We start from the raw sequence: 25464 nt of genomic DNA on the forward strand, positions 1-25464 counted from the left end.
TACACTCAAGGGTCATTAATCTTAAAACTTTTGACAAGAGTAACAGACAAGAGATGTAGCTCTTGAAATATATTTTTTTTATCAAACACATAAATACGGATGTACAGGAGTGATGTTGAGATTGTCTGCCACATTTACCGAATAGGAGATTACAAACCATTGCCACACAAATAAATTATTTTGGTGTTTAGTTTTTTTTTAACGCTGAATTTGAAGAACTGCTGAAACCTGGGACCTTAAAGCGCGTAAGTTTGCACTAAATCCAGGTTAGAGAATTGTCAATTAATAATATGTTTCTATTGGCTATATTAATTTAGTTTTTTTTATTTAAAAAAGGTGTAGATAAGACATATAATACTGCACGAAAAAGAGTTTTCTAGGATGTGTTTGTATGTGAAACATTTATGTGACAACCAAAAGTTCATCATGAGGTCGCGTTTACAAATGGAAATTGCGTATCGCATTGAACACGTTCTATTGCAGATTGGACGACGAAAACAACAATATAATGTAACTTGATGAAAAACTAAGCAAAATTGGTTGCGTCAAAGTCTAAAACGAATGGGAAAAGGGGGTAGATATTTTTAGAGCAAGAGTAGAGAGGCTGCGAGGGTGATCAATCTTTTCGCCGGCAAAGCGCTTGACAGCAGCCACCCTCAAGAATTCGCCTTTTTCCTCCAAGATCACAACAAAGAAAAACCCCATTATACCCTCGTAGATTTGTGGATTTTTTTCCAGAATTATTTCTTTTTTTTCTGCATTGGAAACATTCTATTGGCGCGTCGCATTGATAGGATTATTAAAACTAAATTGTGTTTCAGCTAGCTGTAATCTGAAATTGACTTCGCAATAGTTCGGGATTTGCAACCCGGGCTTCTTTTCGTCGTTTTTCTCGTCTAAAAGAACAGTGGAAACAGATAAACCTGTGTGGGTGTCTGGGAATTTTAAAGGAAATACAAAGCAAGCTGTAGGCCGTGGGCGCTTCGGAAAGGCTTCAGTTTGAAAGGCCCTCCTTCACTACAGAATGGAGGTTGACTGCGATGGACTGGGACGCAATGATAATCTCTCTTTTTATTTGTCGTTTGTGATTTATGTTTATATTTCGGAGACTACTAACATAAACTATTATCGAGTAATTTTCTTTTTCTTTTTCTTTTTTCAACTGGATTTTTCCCCACTGCAAAACAATGATGTTCTGGGACGAATTGTACAACATTTTGCGTTAAATGCTTAAAGGAATTTATATCATCCGAGGGACATCGGGTTTTAATTCATTTCTTAAGATCTATCTATCTGGATTGCACGAAGTAATTTAAGTTTTTTTAATATTTGATACCTTAAGTTTGTACCATGTACCTTCAAATGTGACTATTTGTGCACTTTTCTTATTCTGATAAACGCGTTGATGTATTTTTATTAGATATTTATACACATTGAGGCATATAAATGTTTGTTACAGTATACAAATTGTAATCCAATACAACAATCACGTTAAATGTTAAACCGCTAAATGTGTATTTGTGTTTTGCGCATGCCATGGGAATTGTTTCATGTTATTATCACTGTTATTCTAATATATTTATTTTGTATTCACAAGGTTGCAAATTTCTGTGCTTTATTTTTTATACAATAAATTAATTCGTTTAGTTGAATCTAAAGCCTGGGTATGTTCAAATCAAATCTGTGTTAAATGAATGAGCTCATAAAGCAACGCAAATAATCGGTTGAGATTCAACAACCAGAAATACGTTTAGTCAGCATTTACCTGTATCTGTCTGGTTTAAATTTGGGATTATTTGTAATCATTTGTTTTAATTCCATAACCAGTAATACAGGGGTTCAGCGATTCCATTGGACCCCCTTCACGTGACCATTGCAGGCGCGGCCTCCAGGGCTCTTTCACAGGCCTCGAGGAACCCCCTCCCCCACCCCTTTCTGCCTTTGACTGTATCTGTTTGGTAAACTCATGAACTTATAGAGTGGAAATGAATAACATAACATTTTATTAAAGAATTGTTCAACAACCAACTCTTAACAAGGAAATAAAAGTAGTTACAAAGGACAAATGAAGTTCTCAAAATGTTTCGCTATATTTCGTCTAATTCTCGACTATGCGGGAACGGTTTGATTCCGTTCTTGCGCCCCCTGTACAAGTCAAGACATTATTTATACAAGGGTAACATAAACCTACATATCTCTAAAATACAAGAACTAAAAATTAATTTGTTACAATGACAAGAACACAGCGTCTTTTTATAACAGGTAGATACTAAAAAAGTACATTTTATCGATATAAATACATGGGGATAAATAATACAAAAAAGAAAGTATTTAAACTGGCTATAACAAATAAATATATATTTATGAATGTTCACTTGAACACACTTAGCGAAAGACGCTGATTGAAGGTCTTCCGATTCAAAATAAGATTTACTTTTCTTCCTCACCCATTAAATGTAAACTCTAAGTGCAACAATGATGCCCAGACCAGAGCGCATTAGGCGTAAACAGAGACGTCTGCGCTGTAGCTTGGTTTCCCGGACATGCATTTTTGTTCAAATATACCCTGTTTCCACGTTAAGTCAAGATATGAGACAATGTGGGCCTTTCATATTAGTTTGGACTAATGTAGGCAAACCCAAAGATTGGTAAAGATAGAGAACTGGGGAAGGGAGTATGAGGGAGAGGGAGGGGACAGCGAGTTGAGGGAATGAACTTTAATTTACTAGTATTCTCAACTCTTCTTTTTTACCCTGTGTCAAAGCCATAACAAAATTATATTTACTTCTCATTAATAGTGATAGGTAGCATAGTGTATAACGGACTTAAAAGAGATGAATATCTTTATCACCGTCTTGCTAAAGACAAGGTGCCACTCTGCTGCAGTTTTGGGAACAAGTTAATAAAAAATTGACATTTGTGTGACGTTTTAAAAAAAGAGGTATGTGAAATAAGGGTAGTGGACGAAAACAATCCAGTGGTTTTCTTGCACCATTAAGTTTAAATGTAGGGTATACCGTACCACTCTCCAAAGTGTGAGGAATGCAGTGACAATGCTGAAGAAGTACACAAACATTTAAGATAATGTAATGAGGTCATACAGCTAGACAGTCTATTCCTTGGCATAAACTAGCCACTTTTCACTTTTACACTTTTCAGTGTATCATTTTAAAGGGGTATTTAGACCTATGGATACTAAATTCAGGTATGTTCACGTATGAATGGAAGGACAACATTGACATAAACCGGTGTTCTAGTCATGGCAAGAAACCACTGGATCATCTTTTTCAACCCCATTGCATCGCCCCATGGGTTAGTCTGTTTCATTTTGTCTTCCTTTCATTTTTTTTTTTCATTTTTTTATTATTATTTGTCCAAACCTGCTACAGATGAGTCAACTTGGGTGCTTCTTGGATTCTACCCTGAGAAGGATGGTGCGCAGACAGATCCGTGTATGTCGGATGTGGGTCACACGGTCCATGGTGCTGGTTCGCCGACATCTGTGTGGCACCGTTGTAGTCCATGCTTGCCGACTGGTGGTGTGGTAGGTGATTGAGGCCATACATAGAAGGCCCAGTGGCAGGCATGGCATCAACATAGCTACCTCCCACATACACAGGGCTACCCTGCATGTTTGGTGTCCCGTAGGAGCCACTGTTACCCTGTAGCCCGTGTGGGTCATAATCCGGTGCAGTGTTTCCATACTTCTGTTGGGGTGGGCAACCTTTCATTGGGTTCTGATAGGCTGTTGACATGGCATATGCATTTTGATGGGGCTTGTTAAAAGATGGTGGGGAGGGAGCGTCATAACTGCCCATTGAGTGCATAGAGTTCATGAAACCAGCTGAGGACTGCATTGGAAGAGGTGGGCTTCCTGTGGGGGACGGCCCCCCTGAGGACGAGCCGATGCCTTTCAACTTTTGATCTTTCTTGTACTTCATCCGCCTGTTCTGGAACCAAATCTTGATCTGCCGCTCGCTAAGGTTGAGCAGATTGGCCATCTCCACGCGCCTCGGCCGGCACAGGTATCGGTTGAAGTGAAACTCCTTCTCGAGCTCCACCAGCTGAGCGCTGGTGTAAGCGGTGCGTGCTCTCTTGGAAGCTGCAGAACCCGGAGGGCTTTTCTCACCACCGCTGCTCTCCGCTGGGGTGAGAATGAAATAAAACATAATTACTCCACACGGAAATTGAATGCATCGTTCCCACTAATAAAGCCGGCCATGAAAAACTTATCCCCCTGATATTGGTTGTCAACACTTCATAACTTTGGCATTTATTAAGAGACGCATGCCCTTACATTGACCTTGTGTATGTAAATCACATTACATCTAAAGCCCAGGGCCAGAATCATACGGTGCACTAGGCAACGGTGTGTTTGCTACATGGTTTGTCTTTTAAATGGTTTACTGGGAGGATTAGAAAGATAGAAACCTCTATGTGCAAATTCAGAGGCTTGTGGGATAAATCTTCTGTTATCTGGACACAATAATTATGTATGACAAGTGATGTGGCATTACTGCAATCTAAAATCTAAACAATAATCTTTGTGTACTGCCGTTTCATCTTCTGCCGGTTTTATAGTCAAAGATATTCAGGGCATATAATCATCACAATTCTTAGACTTTTTTTTAAGCTGTACAAAAAACCTGGCTGGCCTGTCCCCTTGTTAAACATATTGAAAACTTTGAAACGAGCAAGGTCTGATTTAGTCCCACCCCTATTGTATCCCCTTTCAAGCTAATAATGTTGGCCAATATCTGTCTCGGTCAAGAAGGGTGAGAAGAGGAGAGAATAGAACAGAACAGAAGAGAAGAGGGGGTTTGGCAAACACACCGTTAGCTGAGCTTGCACTAGGGGAGCTGTTTTTTTGCTTGGTGTTCTGACGTGACTCCTTCATCCAAGGAAAGATTTGCTTCGTGAGAGTTGGGTTTGGGGCCAGAGAAGACGACTTGGATGACGATTTGGCTGTGCCCCCGCCGCCAGCCCCACCACCACTGCTACCGCCTGGCTGCTGGGTGGCATTTGAGGCAGCAACGTTTACAGCGTTCTGAGGAGGGGAAACCTGGGGGGGTGGGTGGTGTTCAGGTGGCAGACTGGGCCGCATGCAGCTGCCATTAAGCTCTTTCGTCTTGGCATGCTGAGGCTGTGGGGGTGCGCTGGTGCCGAGCGACTGTAGGGAGCATGCAGACCTTTGGTAGTCACCCTCAAGATGCGCTGAATTCTGGAAGGCTGGTGCCGGGGCATCATAGCCAAAACCGTTTGCCCCCTGGTACGAGTATCCTCCGAAAAGTGTCGAGTTGTCGTAGTAGGTCGTTTTCTGCATTTCCAAAAATCGAGTTACCGGCTACCAGGGTCCTGACGACCTTCTGGAAGAACATTGGCACTAGATGTCACGTGACGGTCTCTTTCCAATGGCCTCTTGGAAGCTGACCTGAAAGGTTATAAGAGGCACATAATAAGAGGGGCGCGAGGTAAATCCATCTTACTGCACTGAAAGACGCCATGACATGAATAGCATGTTCCCACAACACAGCCTGCAGATGCTCTCTCTCTCTCTTTCTCTCTCTCTCTTTACTCCCTCTCAAACTACTCATAAGGTTTTGAACTGGCATACTCCATTTAATAAAAATAATTGTTTGTTTGCATTGCATGTTATTTAAATTATACTTTAAATTACAGATTTATCCTGCCTTTGTTCTCCAAATAAAATAAACGTTTTGTGCTGTGGTCATTGTTCCTACTGATATGCAAGTATTTACGTAGGAAGGAAAATAAATCAATCAATAAATACATGCATACATAAATAATCTCTTGTCATAAAAATAAAGATGTTACAATTCACTGGCCAAGATGCATTTTAGGTGGTAATTGATGACACTAGGGCTCCATTCTAAGGTCTCTGATATTGTGTAAACACATTTCATATTTAATTTTTGCAATTGAAATAGAACTTAACAAACGCAATAAAAGACAACAAAGTAATAAACATTGACAAAACAGACGATCTCTGCGGACATTTGAGAGAGCTCTTGTCTCAAACACAAAGGGAATATTGGAGGGCTTTCTCGAGTTACAAACAAACGTATTTGGCCAACATTAAAACCTGACAAACCGGCACTCTGTTTCTTTAACGTCGTTGCTGGCCTTTATAGACGCAGAGGGAAAGCTTCACCGGAAGGTGTTATTCAGAATGGTCGCAGGACCAAAAATAGACAAATACAGCCCTTTAAAAAGCTCAAGACCTCGCAGCTTGGCTCTGGGGTTGCTGAGAGGATCGGGCGAAAAACGATCACTCAAACACTTACAGGCACCTGGCATTTATTCTCACTCACGCGCCTGGGTAGTAAATGTTATTTAAAAAAAACGAAGGCAAGCCAATAAATTGCATAAGATGTTTTAAGAAAGGACTACTAAGGCTTTTGCTTTATCAGATACTTGCAAGTTCAATTCACAGTGGGCAAAACCATTTTAACTATTTCGAGTCCTTTATCCATAGATAAAATTACCTTGGCATTTTCGATTAATTATGTGTACATTTCTATAAATGACACACAAATGTATTCGGATGACTGGAAGACCACATTAGTATTTTAATGCTGTCCTATATTTCGTTTGCTACACATGGCAATTATAATGAAGGCCTGATTTACATAAACCCTGTTTTGCGTCCTGTGCTTTTTTTCTATCGTTGTGAAAATCAAATGCAAAAAAAATAAAAATAAAAATGTTTTACTGGTTTATATGATTGTAATTGCATTTATCGTATAATAAAGTGTTCCAGAAAAAAAGCATGTGGTCTAACTAAATACTAGCTAAATTAATCATCCTTATAATTTTATAAAAACGTGTGTGTGTGTGTGTGTGTGTATGTGTGTGTGTGTGTGTGTGTGTGTGTGTGTGTGTGTGTGTTATATAATAATATGTTGTTGTTGTTTGTTTTAAAGAAAACTGGTTAAATATTTTGAAGCAACATTATGAGCTTTAGAGCTCACAAATACATTATTGCAGAAGCTAACTCAAAGAAAAAAAAATCCTTTGTTAAAATGGACTGGAATAGACAGTGAATTTGTCTTTCTGATATCTTACTGGTTGTAAAATGGACTTCCCTGCAATAAATGGATATTTCTAATTCTACGATTAATATTCTATTATTTAGAAATACATTTGTAAACATTGAGATGTTTGTGTTTCTGTTGAATAAAGCGTAAATGTGAGCTACAGCTTTTGGACATCAACTCAGTCTCAACACGTCACAAATGTCGGTCATTTATCTTCGAAGAGGACGGCCGGAATCCTAATCATTTACTCTAAGGAATTGTACAGGGGAGAGAAAGGGGAGAGGAAGAGGGGGATATAAAAACAGGCATAATAGATATGAAATCATATCGCTGTTCCATTTAATGGAACACGTAATGTCTTGGCCCTCTTGTTACGGTAACACAATAACCAACTTTTCTGTAGATCCAGCCCTAATACAATTACGGAGTCGAAAGCGGACGTAGTAGGAGCAGGACCAACCCATACGTCAACAAAAACAACACTGCTCGGGCGCCTCTTTGCTATTCGAAAATAAGTTACCTGATATTTATGTAAATATTAAACGGATAGCTTACATGTAACCCCCAAAAATATAGTAAATAGTATGTCGATTAGAGAGACCCACAGTCTTTGCATTCTGAAAGAACAGGCCTTAAACGTGCAAATTCAATATCAAATGAAAACACACATTGGTGCCAATCGAAGCATTTGCCGAAATCGTTAAAATCATTTGAATATTGCATACTGACGTTTAACCACGACGTTTTATTAGCTCGCGTAAAATCACCACCTCAGTCTTGAAAATAAACTCACGCTTTCCTACCAAAGCATTTATGAAAACAAACATCCCCCAAAATGATCTCCTTTGTTATGTAACAAAGCCAAAATTAGACTAGATAACACAATCTTTGGTGCATTTATTCAGAGGTAGCGAAAGAAAGCTCCAGCTTCAATGGAAGCTTAAAGCATTGTGAACTCTTCTTGAACCGCGTTTGGAGTCATACGGTCATAAATCACTAGGACACACATACCGCCATTCACAAACTGATAGCCTATTTCAGACCAGCTTACCTTAGCCTCTGACGAGAGACGCGCGGGCAGGCATCATATTTTCCACATTCGGCCACGCTGCAATCAATAAAGAAGCCCAAAGCTTATACCAGTTTCGATATTCCAGCCAGACAGCGCGCGTCAAACGCCGGGTATCTCGAGCACGGCTGCCCCGCGCCAGAGTGCGGGCGCTGCTGGACGATTCCCCTCGGCTCGCGAAAGGGGGAGACGGTCTAGCATTAAAGATCTGAGGTATGCGAGGGGGGCTGCAAATGGACAGGCAGCACTGCTCCTGGCCGCCCTGTCGACTGGTACGCCCTGCTCGCAGATAACAATGGCCTCAGATTTCGCCTTCAATCTCCCCTCGCCTTTTCCTCATGGAGCAAAATTGAACATCATAATCCGATGTGGGCTCCCGACTCGCCGAAACATCTCCCCGTCTCATGTCGGGGCCCGGGGTCTGCTCTCTGCTGGTATTATTTGCTCGTTTTTGCTAGGTTATTGTATGTAGTCAACACCAGGCCTTTCCAGCTATTGGAAATAACGGAGCAGGCTGGATGTGAGAGGCTCAAGCGTTAATCCCCATCAAACAGCGTCACCAGTGAAAACTTATGCTAATTGCAGGCGCTCGGGACAAGATAAAGGTCTACAACGGAAGCTGAAGAGTTTTTTCCCCGAGTCACTTTCACTTGTGTGGTTGAACTATTATCCTCTAGTAACATTGTTTAGCTGGCAACTATAGCAGAGAGGACCCATTTCTCGCTCCCTCTCTTACTCTACCGGTGTATATTAAATTACCAGGAAGTACGTTCTCAGCGCCGGCTTGCCTCTAGCTTGAGGCAGAAACAACATTCTATCTGTATTGTTAATATTTCATCACATCCCTGCCAACACACCCAACTATAATAACTTATGCGCAAAATATATTTAAAAAAAAAAAAACAATGAGGTGGGGGTGTAAGAACAAGAGAACAGACAACAGGCGGACTTGAAACCTGAGGGAGGGGTGTGAAAACAAATCACCAAAAAGAAAAAAAAAATGTTTTTTAATATTAAGAAGCTTTGTCGAGTTCTGGTCACACACGTCCTGCGAGTAGGCTATCATGGATGGCGCGTGCACGTTAAAAATAGACGAGAGAGTGTCATCTGTTTTTACTGTAGGCTATACATAATGAGAAAAATATCAACATATCCTTTAAGGGTGGAGGACAGAAGGGAAAAATACGATACGAGAATAACGCGAAAAGGAAACAAGGACGAAAGCCGGCGCGAGACCAAGATTGAAAAAAAGAAAAGAAAAAAAAACCACCAGGAAAGTGTTCAAGAGATATTGCTGCTACTTTCTCCTTAAGCCAAACACTACGTCTCCCTCTCTCTTACTCTCTCTCTATTTTTATTATTCAGGACACTACCCCCGTCGTTTATGGCTACGTAAGATTTATGACTTCCACCATACACAGGCAGCTGTAAACAGGCAACTTTAAAAAGATGCATTTCTTCTAGGTGCTTGAATAGAGAGCATCACCAACGGTGTGGGAGGAAGGCACAAGGCAAAAATGTAGGTGTCTGCAACTTTTTACTAAACGGTATTGTTCCTTATTTTGCAACCTTGCTAAAAGGATCCAATGGGGAGCCACTTAAAAGGGCACTAATTAACTAATACGTGGGCTGAGGCAACGAAATGCAGAAAACACTATTTCTACTCTTCCATTTTGCCATCTTTCAGCTGTGATGTAAACATTAACAAACTGTTATTGTTTAGACAGTGGGTCAAATTTTACAGTTCGGATTATGACGTGCTGGTTTTCATGGACTGGGATTCATATTGTTCATTTTCATAAAAAGGACAGCATATTGAGCTGCGCGGTGATGGATGTTACATTCCTCGTTCTTTTCCAATGGAATACAAAAAAAGACAACCACAGCCTCTGTGCATTATTCCATGGATGTACATCTCGAGAAACCAGGGAAAAAAACTACACTTCCGGACATTCTACCTCACACGGATACCTGGATACTCGTTTTAAAATTAAAATCAATGAGTTCGTTTAAATATATTTTAAATATAGCCTATTGTATGTTTGTGTTGGTATATTAAAGAAGTATTGAAATTGTTCAATTATACAAACAATATTTATATGCAGCTGTATGGAGCATTGTAGGCTGTTATTTCTACAAAATCCCATTGTTTTTTTTAAGAGTAGGCTAATAATGAAAAGTAAATATTGTTGCAAACCGTTGCTATAAGCAGTTTCATTCAGTATTGTTGGAACAATTTAAAGAGAAAATCGTTACGTTCGTAGGATAATGGTCTTTAAAAAATAATGGCATTAATGGAATTATTATACTTTTTTTCTTCAGAATGCTATGCCCCTGAAATTAATATGGCAAACAACAAGACAGCAAACCAGCTCTAGTAGCCTTTTGGCAAAACAATTAATGAGCTGCTGTTAATGTTGTTGTTTGTATGTTTATTTACATTGAAAAAAACATGTTGCGAGTGTTATTCTAGCGTGGGACTTACTGTGAGTTGCGAGTCACCGTTTGCTAAGCAATTATTTAAGGCGTCAAACGATTTCTCAAAGACTCTGCAAATAAATGTTACGCATGAACAGCTTCAAAAATAAAACAGCACGTAATCACCATCCCAATCCCTATAGTACTATATCATTGTAAACCAGATTTCTGTTTCAATCAGACATTAGCTGTTTTTTTTCCCCCCAGTTGCAACATTATATACATTTTAAAAACAACCTAGATGCAACACACTCGAAATGCGCATCGATCAATATAGCAAATAGCATAGGGGACAACAAAAGTTCACGATATTTGTTCCCCCAGTATGCAACGACATAATTGCCATCCAAATTTGGATCATTATATGCAATCAAACATGCATTTGTATGCTATTGCATTATATATTTCACATAGAATCCTGATGTTACACTGTATGCTTTGAAATGAAAACATTTTAATAAAGCATGGGAATTTTCTGATTTGTTTTATTCTTTGAATCAGTAGAAATATAAATTCAGATTTCATAATAACACCAATGTTTAATTTTTTTAAATGCAATAAGGGAAAAATAGCCTCTTTCCCAAACACATTACCAGAGGGTATAAATCACTGTCAAACTCAAAAAAAGATTGAATCACTTACCGAGATATTGTCCTTTATCACTTCTAGATTTTATGCAAGGATACAACTTCTTGATAACGAGAAGGAACTGTAGTAGAGGGACAGAAAAAAGAGAGATGCAATCAAAACGGGGTCGCCAAAAATCCAATAGAGAACACCAGACCTCATGTAGAGAAATTGACCTCGAAGACAATTTGATGGTTGGCCACTGTTGACCGACATGTTAACCTTAAATTATGTTCGGGAATACAGAGAGAAATTCGAGGCCAACGAAAATATTTACGCTGTATCCCAAAGTCCCTTACTTCTATTGATTTTCAACATGTATTGAATTAAGCATGATATTTCTAATCATTTAAAACAGAACCTTTGGCCCTCCTAACGGATTTACTGACAGCAGAAAGGGGTATGTTGAAAATCAAAACGATTCATTCTCAAAACCATACATGCGCTCTCATTTAAACACTTCAAAATACCCACAGATGAATAAAGGAATAAAAACGTAATAACAAGCATAACAAGCTGTCTTGGCCTTGTTATAAAGAATGGCCTACTTTTCTGTTCTGCAATATTATGCAATTGTTATTTTATAGTTATAAAACATATCAAGACAATTGACACAATAATAATAATAATAGACTAATAATAATAATATAAACATGTTAAAATACAACCATCATGCACAAATTACAAAAAAGATTGACAATAATTAAATAGAACAAGCGATAACGTTCGGCAACCATTGAGAAAACCATGAAGCGCGAGCCCCACCATTCTGGTATAAAATCCACCCATAAACTTGATAAACACAGCCCTTAATCCAAACGGGTGCCCTGGAGGACCGAAAATGGATATATACAGTAGGCGATGGCCTGAACTGAAATGGAATGAAATGGCCTTGCTGGTCTGCATAGCAGCGCTTATTAAAAGTGGAATAAAAACGTTGGACGGTTTCGTTCGCCGGCTCGTGACAGCTACCCCAAACACATAAATCAAAACGAGGATTCCCCCGACCTCCCCAACTCTGCGGCCTACAGCGCTATAAAGTTATTTATTGCATCCCCGCACTTACGCAGCCGTTGGCTCGATTCCATTCCCAGCACCCGGGCCCGTTTCTACCGCTGTCCGGGTATTTTTGGGTCGATTCGTCCCCGGTAACACGCCAGCGACCCGCAGCCTTGCTGGACTAACCTAAAGTTACCTATAAAGTGAAGGGTGCTCGTGCCCCAGCAAGCAGGAACGCTGCTGCTCTCAGAACAAAGGGAGGAGGCAGCTCCCAGCCAGAAGAGCTGATGAGCCAATTTTTAGTGAGGAAAATGGAAGAGAACGCAACCAGAGAGCAACGGCTTAGCCGAACCAGAACCAGCTTCTCCTCTGCTGCACGGAAAGCGTTCCAGTTGTGTATAATTATTGTCCAGGCTATCGAAGGCTCAGAAAGAAAACAACAGCCGGACTCACGTGCGCTCATTACTGCGGACTTTGCAACAAAGGGCTCCTGCATCATTTATATAAATGCATATTAAGTGGATACACGGGCAGTGGGAGACTGTGTTCGGTTTGTCAGACCGTTCAAATATAGCTAGTAGGAGCTACTCTCACACTCTGCATGGTTCACACTGTGAACTCATTTGCACCCATGTCTGCTCACTTCCAAAACAGTTATGCTACATTTTGAACTTTATTATCCCTCTCACCCTTGGATATTGCATCACCTCTTTGTATCTGTAATATAGTTCTTCGTTTCAAACATATATGCAACACGTATACGAACGTGGGAGAGTAAAACACGCGAAACTAAAAGAGGCGCGCGGCGTGGCTTTGACAGATTGGCACTGGGTTTGCAGCTTGACCTTTCCGTGGAGGTGCGATAACTCACCAGATTAATGATCAGTCAGAGGTACTTTGGAATCCCCTTGTAATGTCTTATATTTATGCATTAATCTCCCGTCCTGTACGTCCACAGGCTCTTGAGAAGCACGTATGGCACCTTCTGGAAGTCAGCGCAAATCCGACCTCATCCCATTTGTTGTGTAATTTACCAGGCGGTTGTGAACTGGCTATTTAGTAGTGACTGGGCGATACCATAAGGGCCCTCTCTCCAAAATCCAAAATAATGCCCTGAATCCTTCGCTCACGTGACACGCATGCGTCAGAATGTCTTTTTGAAGAGTTTTCCTGTCTTAATAAATCCAAAAATAGAAAATATGCATTTTCATTCATAATCCATTCAATCGCAATTAATAACTTCTGCCCCGTTTTCTTGAGTGCCACCCAGCAAAAAACACTGATATCGCTCCCCCATCACAGAATGTTGAGCTTTCATCAAGTCCGTTTGTTGGATTCCAGTGCTTTGAAAAGTAATGAGCTCGAACGCTTAGCATACCCAAATGCCGAGAGAGGAGGCTGTTTTAAGCTGGGAGCGGCTAGATATGTCTTCTTTTCTCTTGCAGTCTGGCGGATGACATCCAACTTTCAACACCACAAACTTCAGTGTGAGGCCGCTGGATGCGTTAGGCCTTCTGTGGCCAATCTTTGGACGATTAAAGGCGTTTCTGCTCTCGCAGGCTGTGGGAATGGGCAGGGGGCTTGGTTTCTGACACCCACGCATATAGCATCAACTAAAGATTTCTCGTTCGCCTTACTGACCTGTGCGCAATGCGCACAACAAAGACGCTCACCGGGAAGAACTTTTTCTCATATGCGAATTAATCATTATTTATTGCTCTGGACTGGGGTCAGGTGGTTTTCTGTGTGTACATTTTATGTTTGCGCTACTTAATCATATATTGTTTAATTGACTTGTCCTAAAGCTTTACCTTGATGAAAACATCGTCCAAGTGGACTTACTGGTAAGGCTAACTAAACGAAATACAAACCTGAAGATTAGGCATTACCGCGCAACGCCCTGTAACCCTCCATGCTCTAAAAGTACTCATTCAGATGGTCTTATATAAAAGTCAAACTTTCAGCTATTCTACCACAAAGTTAATTTTTAAGGACCATCTGTGCATAGGGTAGATAATGTTTAACTTTTTTTGAATGAAGACACTGACTGAGGAAGAGACAGGGTCTTTGGGTCAACCAAGGCCCATGCCCCCAGGGTCCCCAAAACTGCAAACTTCACAAATCTGACAAATGAGCAGAGAAAATAAAAATGCACCCTGTTAGAAGTGAAACAACAGTTGGATCTGATTTAAACTTTAAGAGTAAAAGATAAGTTAAATCAGTCATTCAATGATTTATTTTGTGGTCGCTGTTTAATAGGCGCTTTAGTAAAGCTCCACACACCACTGGTGTGCTATTGGTGCCCATGAAAATCACAGACTTTGATAATTATGACCGCAATAAACTATTCTGAGACTGGGAAGAAAAAAAGAAAAAAAATATATACTTTATATAAAAAGCGTTATGACCTATTTGACAGTCGCACTGTTCTTTAAATTGCTCTCTCTTACTGGTCCTCTCTCTTTACTGTCAGTGATTTATGATAAAATCAATTAAATTATATCCACTTCGAGTTTTGTGGTTTTATTCAGACCTGTGCGCTAGTTCACGGAAACCGCTGGTCACAATTTCTCTTTTGGGCTAACGACCATCAAGACAACAACAAAACCAAAAGTAGTACTTAGAGAAGAGATTTTTCAAAATGTGTCAAATCGCGCAGATTGACTCAGAGGGCTGATTCCTGAGCTTTTAGAAGCTTTTGATGCACATGTCTACAAGTGACAATGTAGTTTTAGCTTGTTTGATGTCAAACATTTGTGTCAGAACCTTTAAGTGATTTATAGTAAACATTTGTTAGCATTTAATTATATTATGTCCTCGTCCTATATGTTATATAGCCTATAGCAAATGTATCCTGTCTTAATTCAAACAAACGATATAATAGACAAACGTGTTACGGTTTTTTGTAGTCTCAATTATATTATATTATATTTATATATATATATATATATATATATATATATATATATATATATATATATATATATATATATATATGTGTGTGTGTGTGTGTGTGTGTGTGTGTGTGTGTGTGTGTGTGTGACTCGCATTTATTATAACTTCACCGTTTATCAGTAGTAAAATGTAACAAAGGTTCGAGAATGAAAATTCGTCGTTGTTTTTTCTTTTAAGAAATCCATGTTTAAACGACCAAGGAGCAGGGAGCACAGAAGAGACATTATGTTTCAATATAGCCGTCTACCTTGAGGCCACATTTGAATTATTAGCCGCTCTTTTATTACCTTTGACAGCTTGCGCCTACTATAAGTTGTAGGGACGCCACTCGTTTTACAAGCAGCAAAATTGAAAAATAATAACAAGAATAAATGGCTAAGGCCATTTTGGGATACACGTGGCGCGATCAGTGGAAAGCAAAGCAAATGTCGAAATTAGGAGCTGTTAGTAGAATAAGCAGCTCTCTATTTAGGTCATAAATCTGTCTTCTTTTTTCTCTTTCAGACCTCTGCGCGAATCTCCACACTTTTCCAATCAGTAAGAATTTGAGAAATTAGTCTAACTGATGAAACAAAGAACGTTACAGAACCACAAGAGTAATAAAAGAAATGTAGTGAGGTATGTGGGGAATGAGCCAACTTTTAGCCCTCATCGGTTACCTATTTGAAGGCAAGTGTCTCCGGTTGTTTGAAAACAAAGAAAAAAGTTTTCGAAGTCGGGCACACCCAGGGATGACTCTAGGTCACACAACGGATAATTAATGACTTGTCGGCAGAAGAGCTCGGGACACAAGGAAGAGTCCAGGCATGCGGCATCATTCGAAGCTTGCAAATCTTACCTGACATCCAGCATTCCTCCCGGTATCTCCGCCGAAGATGTGCCTTTGTTTTTTGGAATATTTACGCAAAACAACGGAACAGATTGGCTGCCGTGAAAGGATTGTTTTATAGATTTGAAATAATTGTTGTTCGATGAGAGAAGGTAACGTTTTATAGCTTCATTATCGATTTAAACGTTTACATAAAACAATAAAATGAGGCTACTTTGTGGATCACAGCGTATATAGGCGCGTTGGGAAACTGCTAATGCGCGCACAGCTCCACTCAGGCGTCCACAATCCCAATACTCCGGGAGCTCAGCGTTTTTCCTTCAGCCGAACCCCAGGCTTTGAGTCTTAGCGTGTGACTGCTCTGGAGCACCACTCACCAGCAGGCGAAAGATTCCACCTCTAGCCTCAAGCTGTCTGATTGCCTCTCGCTGCTTGCGCGGAGCAGGGTGGATTGACACGGTGAACTAGTGAACCAGTGGACTGACAGGACACACAGGGTGGAGAAGCCAACGGGGTTCGTTTGTCCAATAGGGTACTGCACGGCTACGGGGCCAACACATGGGCCATATGGTTATTGCAACCTGCAGGCTTCGGCAAGGGCGAACACGGTCAACCTCATTCCGATAATTGTTCCCTTTCCTGTCGACATCCAACACGTTTCTTGTCTCCTTTTTATTTTAAGGGAATTATGCCAAATTCCAATAGATATAAAAGGCGTTATAGGGTACTTGTTATTTTCTTGAGTTGAAAAAAAAATCATCTGGTAGGTCTGGCTTCAGTCGATTTTGCTTTACTATCTTTGCTCGAATGCCTAGTTCCTGCATTCACTAGCCCTACATTTCCAACCTCTAAGTTAAGTCACTGCACTTGGCTTTCGTTCTTCGAGGCTTTTGTGTGCTAGGTTGTACACTACCCACGCAGAGATAGCAGAAAACAACAGGCGCGTGCGCTCTCTCTCTCTCTCTCAGACACACACAGCAGACATAGATGGAAGTCCAATTATAACTATTTAAAAGTGTGATGATAATATCCATGCTATTCTTAGCCACTGCATAAAAAGGCAGACGGTGGCTCGAACATTTCCGGCTGAATTCTCTTATCGCGCTCCCCCATGCTCCTCAAATGGGTGAAAATCCCGCGTGTAGCCTCTGGATAGTGTTTCTCTGCTCATTTTTCATGTGCTTTCAATCGTTGCTCTGTGTAGACCGTTATGAATTAGAGAGAGGTTTGATATTGATTTATTTCCAAATGGGTAATTATTCGTGCATTAGGAGACAGGGGAAACACCTGGAAAACTCACCTAAGCTAACATAAAATAAATCGTAGCTACGTACAACTGCTACTGCTGGCCTAATAAAATGACGAATCCAATGAAAGACAAAAGGACTAAAATATTCAGTATGAGACCAAAACATCATTGTATTTAGCCACCCTGCTTAGTGATAGTTAGTTATATGTTCAACGATCATATCTATACTCGCTTTGATCGTTTAGTAATAGAAAATGCAGAACTAATCGTTGAACACCCAACTATGATCGTTTAAGTACAAATACACGACATTCATTTTATGTATTTTTATTTACTGCAGATGTCTAGCATTCCACTGAAAACTAGGTGGTTTATCTAACTTAGCCATGCCGAAGTTCTTTAATAATAATAATTGTTATTATTATTTATATTATTATTTATATCATCATTATTATTATTATTATTGTTATGTCTGCTCTATCAAATGTGGTAATGTTTGGTTTTAAATAAGTCAAAATTATATAAGGTTTGAATATTAAATAGCGAAACAGCAGCTTAGTTTATACATCGCTCCATCTTGTTAGTGTACATTTGGATGCAATAAGAGGACAATATGGCCGACATCCAATCCAAAGACTGAGGAAACTCGCTAGTGATGAACTATCGGAATACTGTCTGATAAACAAGGAGTAAAAAAGGCCATCAAGCATTAACACCCCCCATACACAGGCCAGTATCAGAACGCATAATAAATTGATATACAATTACCTGGATTTGCTTTCTTTATGGGCATTTAGATGGGTTTACTTCACGATTTCAATGCTGACATTTGCATTACTTGTAATATTTACGGCTTGCATACTAAGATTAAAATCTAGTTTTTTTTAGGCTATTAGTGTTAATATAATGTTTTAATTGTTATTAATTAAATGTACAGTGTGTGTATATATATATATATATATATATATATATATATATATATATATATTAATATATATATGGTTACAACATTTTTAGTTAATCTATATCACTGACACTTTTATGATAAACGTAACCGTATGACTACACTTGAAAAAAAAATTGTCTGCAAAGATATGGGGACTCTTAAGGTCTATCCAAACTGACTGGCATTTTGAATCATTTATTCAACCTCTGCTGTCACTAAACACGTGGAATCAGATATTAGATCCGCCTGGCGAGTCCCTGCACGAAAAAAATGTCCCATCTTTTCGCTCCCTGCGCATACTCCAAAATGAGCTCGGATATTGTTTTTGACACAGCGCCGGGCAACAAGGAGCGCTGCTGGAATTATACATTTTGATGGTGCTCGCCATGCCGGTGTGCCCATTAATATTTGATAGGAGCCAAGGAGTTATTCTAATTTTGTTACACAAAGGTTTGTACTACCCAGATGGAGAGGAGGTGAATAAAACAGTTGCAATACTATAAGGCAAAGGGGCAAATAACTCCATTATTATAATTGTTATTATTATTAGCCTATTATTATTTCTGTTGATCGGTTATTGCTGTTAACAGTAACATTAACAGTTGTCGTTACTTTTACCTTGAGCTCATAGATTACAGTGTGTTTGTGTCTTATGTTTGTGTGAATAAAACAATAAAAAAACGATTAACCTCTTTGTTTGTGGACGTTTTCTTCAGCGGCGCATGTGCGTTGCACAATTATTGCCATCTCTACGAAATAACATTAACACGTCATAAACAAGATTTACTACAGGTAAAGTCGCTCACTTGACAAGCCTCCTCCTCGTGCACAGATAAGGAGGGGGGGAATCCAGTTCAAATAGCATGCCAGCCAATGAGGCAGATTTCTGTGCTATTCTTTCAGTTTTCCTCGTATTAAAATCACTTGTAGAAACAATAGACTTGTAACAATAAAGTGGCTACTGAAAGCCTTCTGTAACTGAAGCTAATCGGAAATCCTAATCTTAAATCAGGCAATGTCAGTCTGTTAAAGTTTGTCCCACATAAAAGAGAAAATCAAAAGAAGGAAAAAAGATATTCTTTGTGTCAGTGACCCTCTTTTAGCTTAAAGGCAATTCAACCTCTGTCAATGTTCTAGTTAAGAATAAACTAAAGCAGTAGCTGCTCTTTTCTGCTCAGTAAGTACTCCAATTAGGTTTTTACACCATGAAGAAAAACAGCTGCAGTCCAGGTATGAGACCCCTGGCTATGAGTTTCCTGGCGGGCGCGGACACTTTTATGAGATTTACAAGGCGACGAGGCGTTCCCGTTTTGCCAAATTTAAACAAATCTTCCCTTAATTGGTAATTGCATATTCAGTAACTCAAGACCTGCAGCTACTTCATATTAGTCGCTGATCCATTGTCGTAAATCGTTCGCGATAATCAACTCGGGGGGCTTAAAGATGAGGGGAGAGAGGGCTAAGGCGAAGGGTTCGCGGGCCGTTTTCGAATCAGAAGTCGGCGAGCCTAAACGGTAATCCGGGGAATCTCTTCCTCGTTCCCGCATATCGTCGCTCGCCTATCATTTTCAAAGAGAAATGATTTATCGCGCAGACGGCCATAAACAACACAACTCCCTCACAAATACACAATGGCAGCCCCGCTGCCGCTGACACACATATCACTATAAATCAAGCGAAGTATCTGGCTGAAAAAACGGTACAGAGAGAGAGAGAGGGAGAGGGACATGCAAAGGAAGGGAGAAAGATGGTTTATGTGGGACGGTGAGGAAAAGAAGAGAAACACGCTGCTTTTCAAAAATATGTAGTAATATGAATGGAGCGCGGTGTAATGCAATGACATGTAGCATCACTCCTTTTGGCAGCTGAGTTCAAACGATGGAATGGGTTTGTGAGACATACATGCATGATGACAAGGGATGGCGAGGATGAGTATTTCTGGACGATATTTACCACAACACCACAAAACAGCAAATAAATGCAAGGAGTCGGGTAAGCCTGGAACGGTGGCGGCGGTCGAAGTGGCGTTCCCCGTTTCCTCGTATACTCACAAGCTTCGCACGGTGAGACGCTCCCCCGTCCGAATTTGTTTTATTGCAGCCTCCGTGAGGGTCTCTGCCTGTGCTTTTTTTCGCTCCGCTATAGGGCTTGTTTTTAAAAGGACAGTTGAATTTCACGTCAGACACTAGGAGACCATGTCTGCGATATTCCTGACGAATACATATCTATTCTGCAACCACTGCATTAATTATTTAATGAATCACGTGACCAGGAGGGGGATGGGGGCACCACGGCTTGCACGCTCGCGGGATTACTATGACCCAACTCTCCACAGCTACACTACATGCTGTTCTGTTCTTTTTATTCGTAATATGAAATTCTTCATACTATTCAGGACAAGGTAAATAAATAAAAAGTTTGTTACGGTACGAATGTGTGTGGTAAACGGTTACCTATATAGGCATGGATTATCATAATGGGGGAATTTTTAAGTGGTACAAGTTTTCTGTCTTTTATAACGCATTGCTACTACGGACATTTTAATTAAAATGTGTGTTTTATTTTCAGATGAGTTCCGTATTTAATTACGTTCATATGAAGCATCTTACTTTTGTAATCAGCATTTTATATTTAATTTAGTTTTGCTTGTTTTGCAGGAATTTTCATGTCCAATTATTGTCTTTAGCGTTATATTGATGTCTTGTTTTATTTCTTAATTGCAACACTATGAAAATGCATTAAAATAATGATAAATAAGAAAGAGACTCTCTGTGTGAGTATGTGTGTATGTGAAGAAATTCTTACGATAACAAGCACTCTGATGAATGGCTGTTGGCATTACAACTGATATCACATACCCAATTTTCATCACTGATTCTTTGCCAGCTTATTTAACTCTACAACTACGCGTTTGACATTTTATCGAAATTAAGTCAGTTCAACGGTTTAAACATTTTCAATGCAGAGAGCACATTTGCACCAAGTTAGTCGATTTATAGCTATGATTTAGCTCAAGTTTGCCTACACTTAACTATCAAACTGTTAATTTTTATTTTTAGTATTACTAATAATATTATCTGGAGTTGTTAGCTTGTGCAAAGACAGGTAACATGCGACAGATAAAGGAGGAAAAGTCTCTTGTGGAGACCCTGCCGTGAGCCCTAAGCAACAATGGTAGGGATGCCCTTCTGCACAGCGCTGAGGCAAAACGGAAACAATAGACCTGGGGCTGAGTCAAAAGAAACGGAGCAGTACAGAGACTTTGAAGGTCAAACAATAGCCTGACTTGCTGTGTGCTTCGAAGAAGTCTAGCAAATAATCTGCATCGTCTTTTCTATAGCTAATATCAGTCAAAACAGCTCGAAGGAACGAATAAAACGTGCGATCAAAGTGTAGCCAGCAGTGTAGCCTTAGTTTTATCAAATGCAATTAAACTCTTTGCCAAAGAATGTGAATGCAATAAAGATAAGCTTTGTGTGGAAATTAATCTCTGCAATTTTCGACGCCAATGTGCAATTGAATCCACGCATTTTCTCGTAGCCTAAGCAAGATAGCTGTGGCGGTGTAAATACAAACAAAAACATAGGATGAACTAGGCAATATGTGAATTACATCAATGATAACATTAAAGCACCACTGTCTATCAAAATTAAAGCATATGTGCCTCTGCGTTTGCTGCTTTGAAAGAATGAAAGGAATAATGATTGCACACGTGCAATGCTTTTGAAATATGGGACTTTGTTACAAATGATTCACGATACGTATTTCAGGTTTATATAAAAAAAAATATACGGGTCATTTTGTTGGGTCTATATTTCAGTAGCCTATTTACTTATAAATAAAATTGGGAAATACATGAAGGCTAATTCTCACAACAGAAATAAAAAAAATACAAATAATAAAAATCATTCTAAAGTACAACTCGATTGTTTTGTCTTTTGTCATGTCTTTAAATCTTTCAAGGGCAATGATTAGAGTTAGGCTACATTTTTTTATTATGGCCAAATCATCTAAAAAATAAATAAAACAAAATAACTGAAACAAAACAATTAAACAAATTAAATGTTTTTAAAAAAATTGCAATTACTTTCAAATTACATTATAATTAAAACCTGTATAGCTTTTAACAACTGCAGGTAATTAACCTTATTAGATGTAATATTTACTAAACATGTCAATATCAACAATAATGATAATAAAACAACTGGTTTCATACTTATTATTATTAGCCTATTATTATTATTATTATAGAAAGGGGGAGAGAGAGCTCAGATTATAAAAAGAAATCAGTCAATGAATATTCCAGATTTTTCAGTCGCTTAAGTAAACAGAGCGTTTGGCTAAAGGCTAGGTTTATACAGAGCGGCGGAGATTGATTTACGGCACTGACTGAGCATACCCTCTTTTATTGGGGACTGTAAATCTGTCAAAATCGGCAGAACGCGTGGTACCTTTAAAAAAATTATATTGTTTGATAGGGAGACTCGCAGGACAGTCGCTTGTTGAGGTCACCATGTGCATTTTCCATGTGTTAGTTTTTTTGTTTGTTTTTCCTGCAAGACAATTAATTAATTTAAACTAACCCATATAGCGTATTAAATGTAGCGTTATTATAATTATTATTTTCACTATTTTATATATATAGCCTATATTTTCAAGTGCTATCAGCCAACTTAATTGTTATAACTGTATGTTGAATCGCTGCAGCATGTGCGGTAGTGTTAGTTGCAGATTACATGAGAAGTCACGTTTTCAGAAGCCAAGAGTAACAAATAAAGCACCTGAATATTCCTCTTTAGTGAGCTGACTCATTACTCTTCGCTATCTCAGGAAATAATGGAATCTGTATCGCAGCAACCATTCAGTTAGTTAAATATTAATATCGAATGAAGAGAAGCCCGGTTGGAGAGATACGGAGAGTTAAAGAAATAAATGCACGCGTAATCTGCATTTTTCAAAACAAGAGATTAAACATATTTGCTGAATAGTTGTAGTAGGCCATGTGTAGATAGAGCGGGGTAATATTACAGTAATATTGATGAAATAGTAGATTAGTAATGCGGTAGAAAAGGGAGGGGTTGCGTTTAGCTGGCAGTGTTAACAATGGTGATTTGCCTTACTTAATATGTGTCTCTTTAAAACACACACACACACACAAAAGCGCGCGCACGCACGCACACAGGCTCTCAGCCCAGGCCCACAAAGCTGGCGCGCGCGGGCCATATATCTCTGTGACTATGCGGTGCTGACCTCCGCTCCGCGGCTTTTCACAATAATAATTCAGCAATGCGCGAGGGCTATTTGTTTCGCAATTAGCGGCGTGAGCTAAAACAGGCACCACACCATCACATCAGCGTTACAAGGCCAAGCCGCGAGCTTTCCAACAAACCTTGAAGGAGGGAGTGGAGACCAGAACAAGGAGAGCAAGAAGGAGGGGGCTTACATGATACAATGCGAGGCGTTGTCACACAAAATAGCCATCATATTTCTGAGGCGGAAGGCCCTCTTGGCCTCCCTCACAGTGTTACAGCTACTGAAATATATATATATAAAGGAAATCGTAAAGTAATCTCGCCGTGTGTATTCTGCAGGTCTTGACACGCATGGTGACTATTCAGGCCTTTCTCAAGCAGTTTGTGAGACGGGAGAGATGTTTAAGGATGGGTCTTTGCAAGGCCACGACTGCTGTTGTTTTAAGGGCCCCCGATAGTTTACTAGACTGTCTGAGGGAAGAGATAGCACGGTGCCCTCGGGTTACAGTGCCCCGGCCGCGCTGTTATGACAAACTCGCCCTAGGGCTTTGTTGACCATGTAACACGTAGCGCTGTCCTGTCCGCGCCGGGTCAAGGGTTTCAGAAGGGTCAGTCTGAGCCTTCGCAACAGACCTAATCGGTCAGAAAAACGTGTCCTCTAGTTGAACCCATTGCTGCCATTCTGCCTGCCTGCTGCAAGAATCGATTTTTTTCTGTCATCCCTCAACTTCCCTCAATATCGGTTTCTATATTTTTGTCTTTTTTGCCACGCTTCATGCCACACAGGTCCGCACAGGGAGGCGAAATCCGTAAACCAGAACCACTGGCCTTTTCTCCAATACGCACAATAGATTGATTTGCAGGGGTTAAATGGCGGTGAGCCAGTATCAGAGCACTCGTGCTCATCTAAGCACACAACATGCAATTGAAGCAATTTGCTACAAGTCGTTTGTTTTAGGCAAATAGTTGCTCTCGAGACATTCTCTTGTGCTTTTCATTCCTGTCTGACCAACAGACCATCGAATAATTTATTTTCGAGACCGGGCACTTTGCACCTGTGGCCACCCAACCTCTGTGATGAAATAAAAAGTCGTTTTAAGGTGGGGAAACACATACACATGCGCACACAAACAATATAAGGTATGCAAAATAAATAAAGTATCATTAACAATAGCCATTGGGGCAACATGTCCTATTCGCAGATGGGGGATGTCTTACATATTGCTTATCCAGATATTGCTCACATGTATATATGGCACAATGCAACTCATGCATATTCACAGTCTTGATGAGAGGCACATGCGCGTTCACGCGCACATGAACGGACAAACAGACGCTGACGTGCACATTCGATTTTTTTTCTTCCTTCTTCTCGATACCACTTCAGGACCAACACCCACAAATACACCATCTAACATTTCTACAGATGTCTTGCTCAAAAGTGAAAAGGAAAACATGCTACGAAGTTGTGATGGCACACACCTAAAAGTTATCGCAAACACACGACAGCCGGTTCCCAAATGCTACCCTTACTGTCAAAGCAGCCATAAAATCCATCCGTGGCACAACACGACAAATGTGCTTCTGCTACCCAACTGTGAGAAGGCCATAAAGCAATAAAACTCAAATAAAACAAAAGTACTTTACCTTGAACGCTGCCATCTCTCGTCCTGCGAAGATTCTCACTCGCGGTAACATTTTCAAGAGATTCTTCATGGGACATCCCTCGCCAAAAAAGTTTTCTTGTGGCATGACTTGGTGAATAGAAGATGGTAGAGAAGGGAGGGGGGGGGGGGGGGGTGTCTTCAAGTGCCCTTCAAGATTTCACTCCCCTCCTAGCAGAAGGTCCGAGCAGTTGTGCTGCCGAATGACAATAGGAGAGAAGACTTGTTTAAAGAGAAGCGGTGATTAATGATTTTTCTGTATAATTCTCGCATTTTTCTTTAGGCCTCTGTCTGCAAATAATAGCGGTGAACTTTTGAGGCCCTCAAAAGAAATCTGT

General features: G+C 39.9%; 1 protein-coding gene and 1 long non-coding RNA gene across 8 annotated transcripts in view; one reads left to right on the forward strand and one right to left on the reverse strand.

The window, feature by feature from the left end:
• Positions 1–25464, forward strand: part of LOC306989947 — a 261084-nt gene that overhangs the window by 212091 nt on the left and 23529 nt on the right. The window lies entirely within an intron of this gene.
• hoxb3a (homeobox B3a) overlaps positions 3374–25464 on the reverse strand; it is a 49380-nt gene continuing 27289 nt past the window's right edge. For 2 of the 7 annotated variants that reach the window (XM_079594281.1, XM_079594282.1), the window contains exons 2-5: positions 25110–25322; positions 11248–11314; positions 4834–5431; positions 3374–4144 (exon numbers count right to left, since the gene is read on the reverse strand). In XM_079594281.1, the coding sequence (XP_079450407.1) occupies positions 3384–4144; positions 4834–5323 (1251 nt within the window). In that variant the 5' untranslated portion in view covers positions 5324–5431; positions 11248–11314; positions 25110–25322 and the 3' untranslated portion in view covers positions 3374–3383. Of the gene's footprint in view, positions 4145–4833; positions 5432–8109; positions 8862–11247; positions 11315–12298; positions 12601–13102; positions 13714–16024; positions 16987–25109; positions 25323–25464 lie in introns of those variants that run through there. The other 5 variants (XM_079594284.1, XM_079594285.1, XM_079594283.1 and 2 more) reach the window with 5 other exon arrangements.

The sequence above is a fragment of the Phoxinus phoxinus genome (genome assembly GCF_949152265.1).
Source record: "Phoxinus phoxinus genome assembly, chromosome: 1".
In the NCBI taxonomy this organism is placed as follows: Eukaryota; Metazoa; Chordata; class Actinopteri; order Cypriniformes; family Leuciscidae; genus Phoxinus; species Phoxinus phoxinus.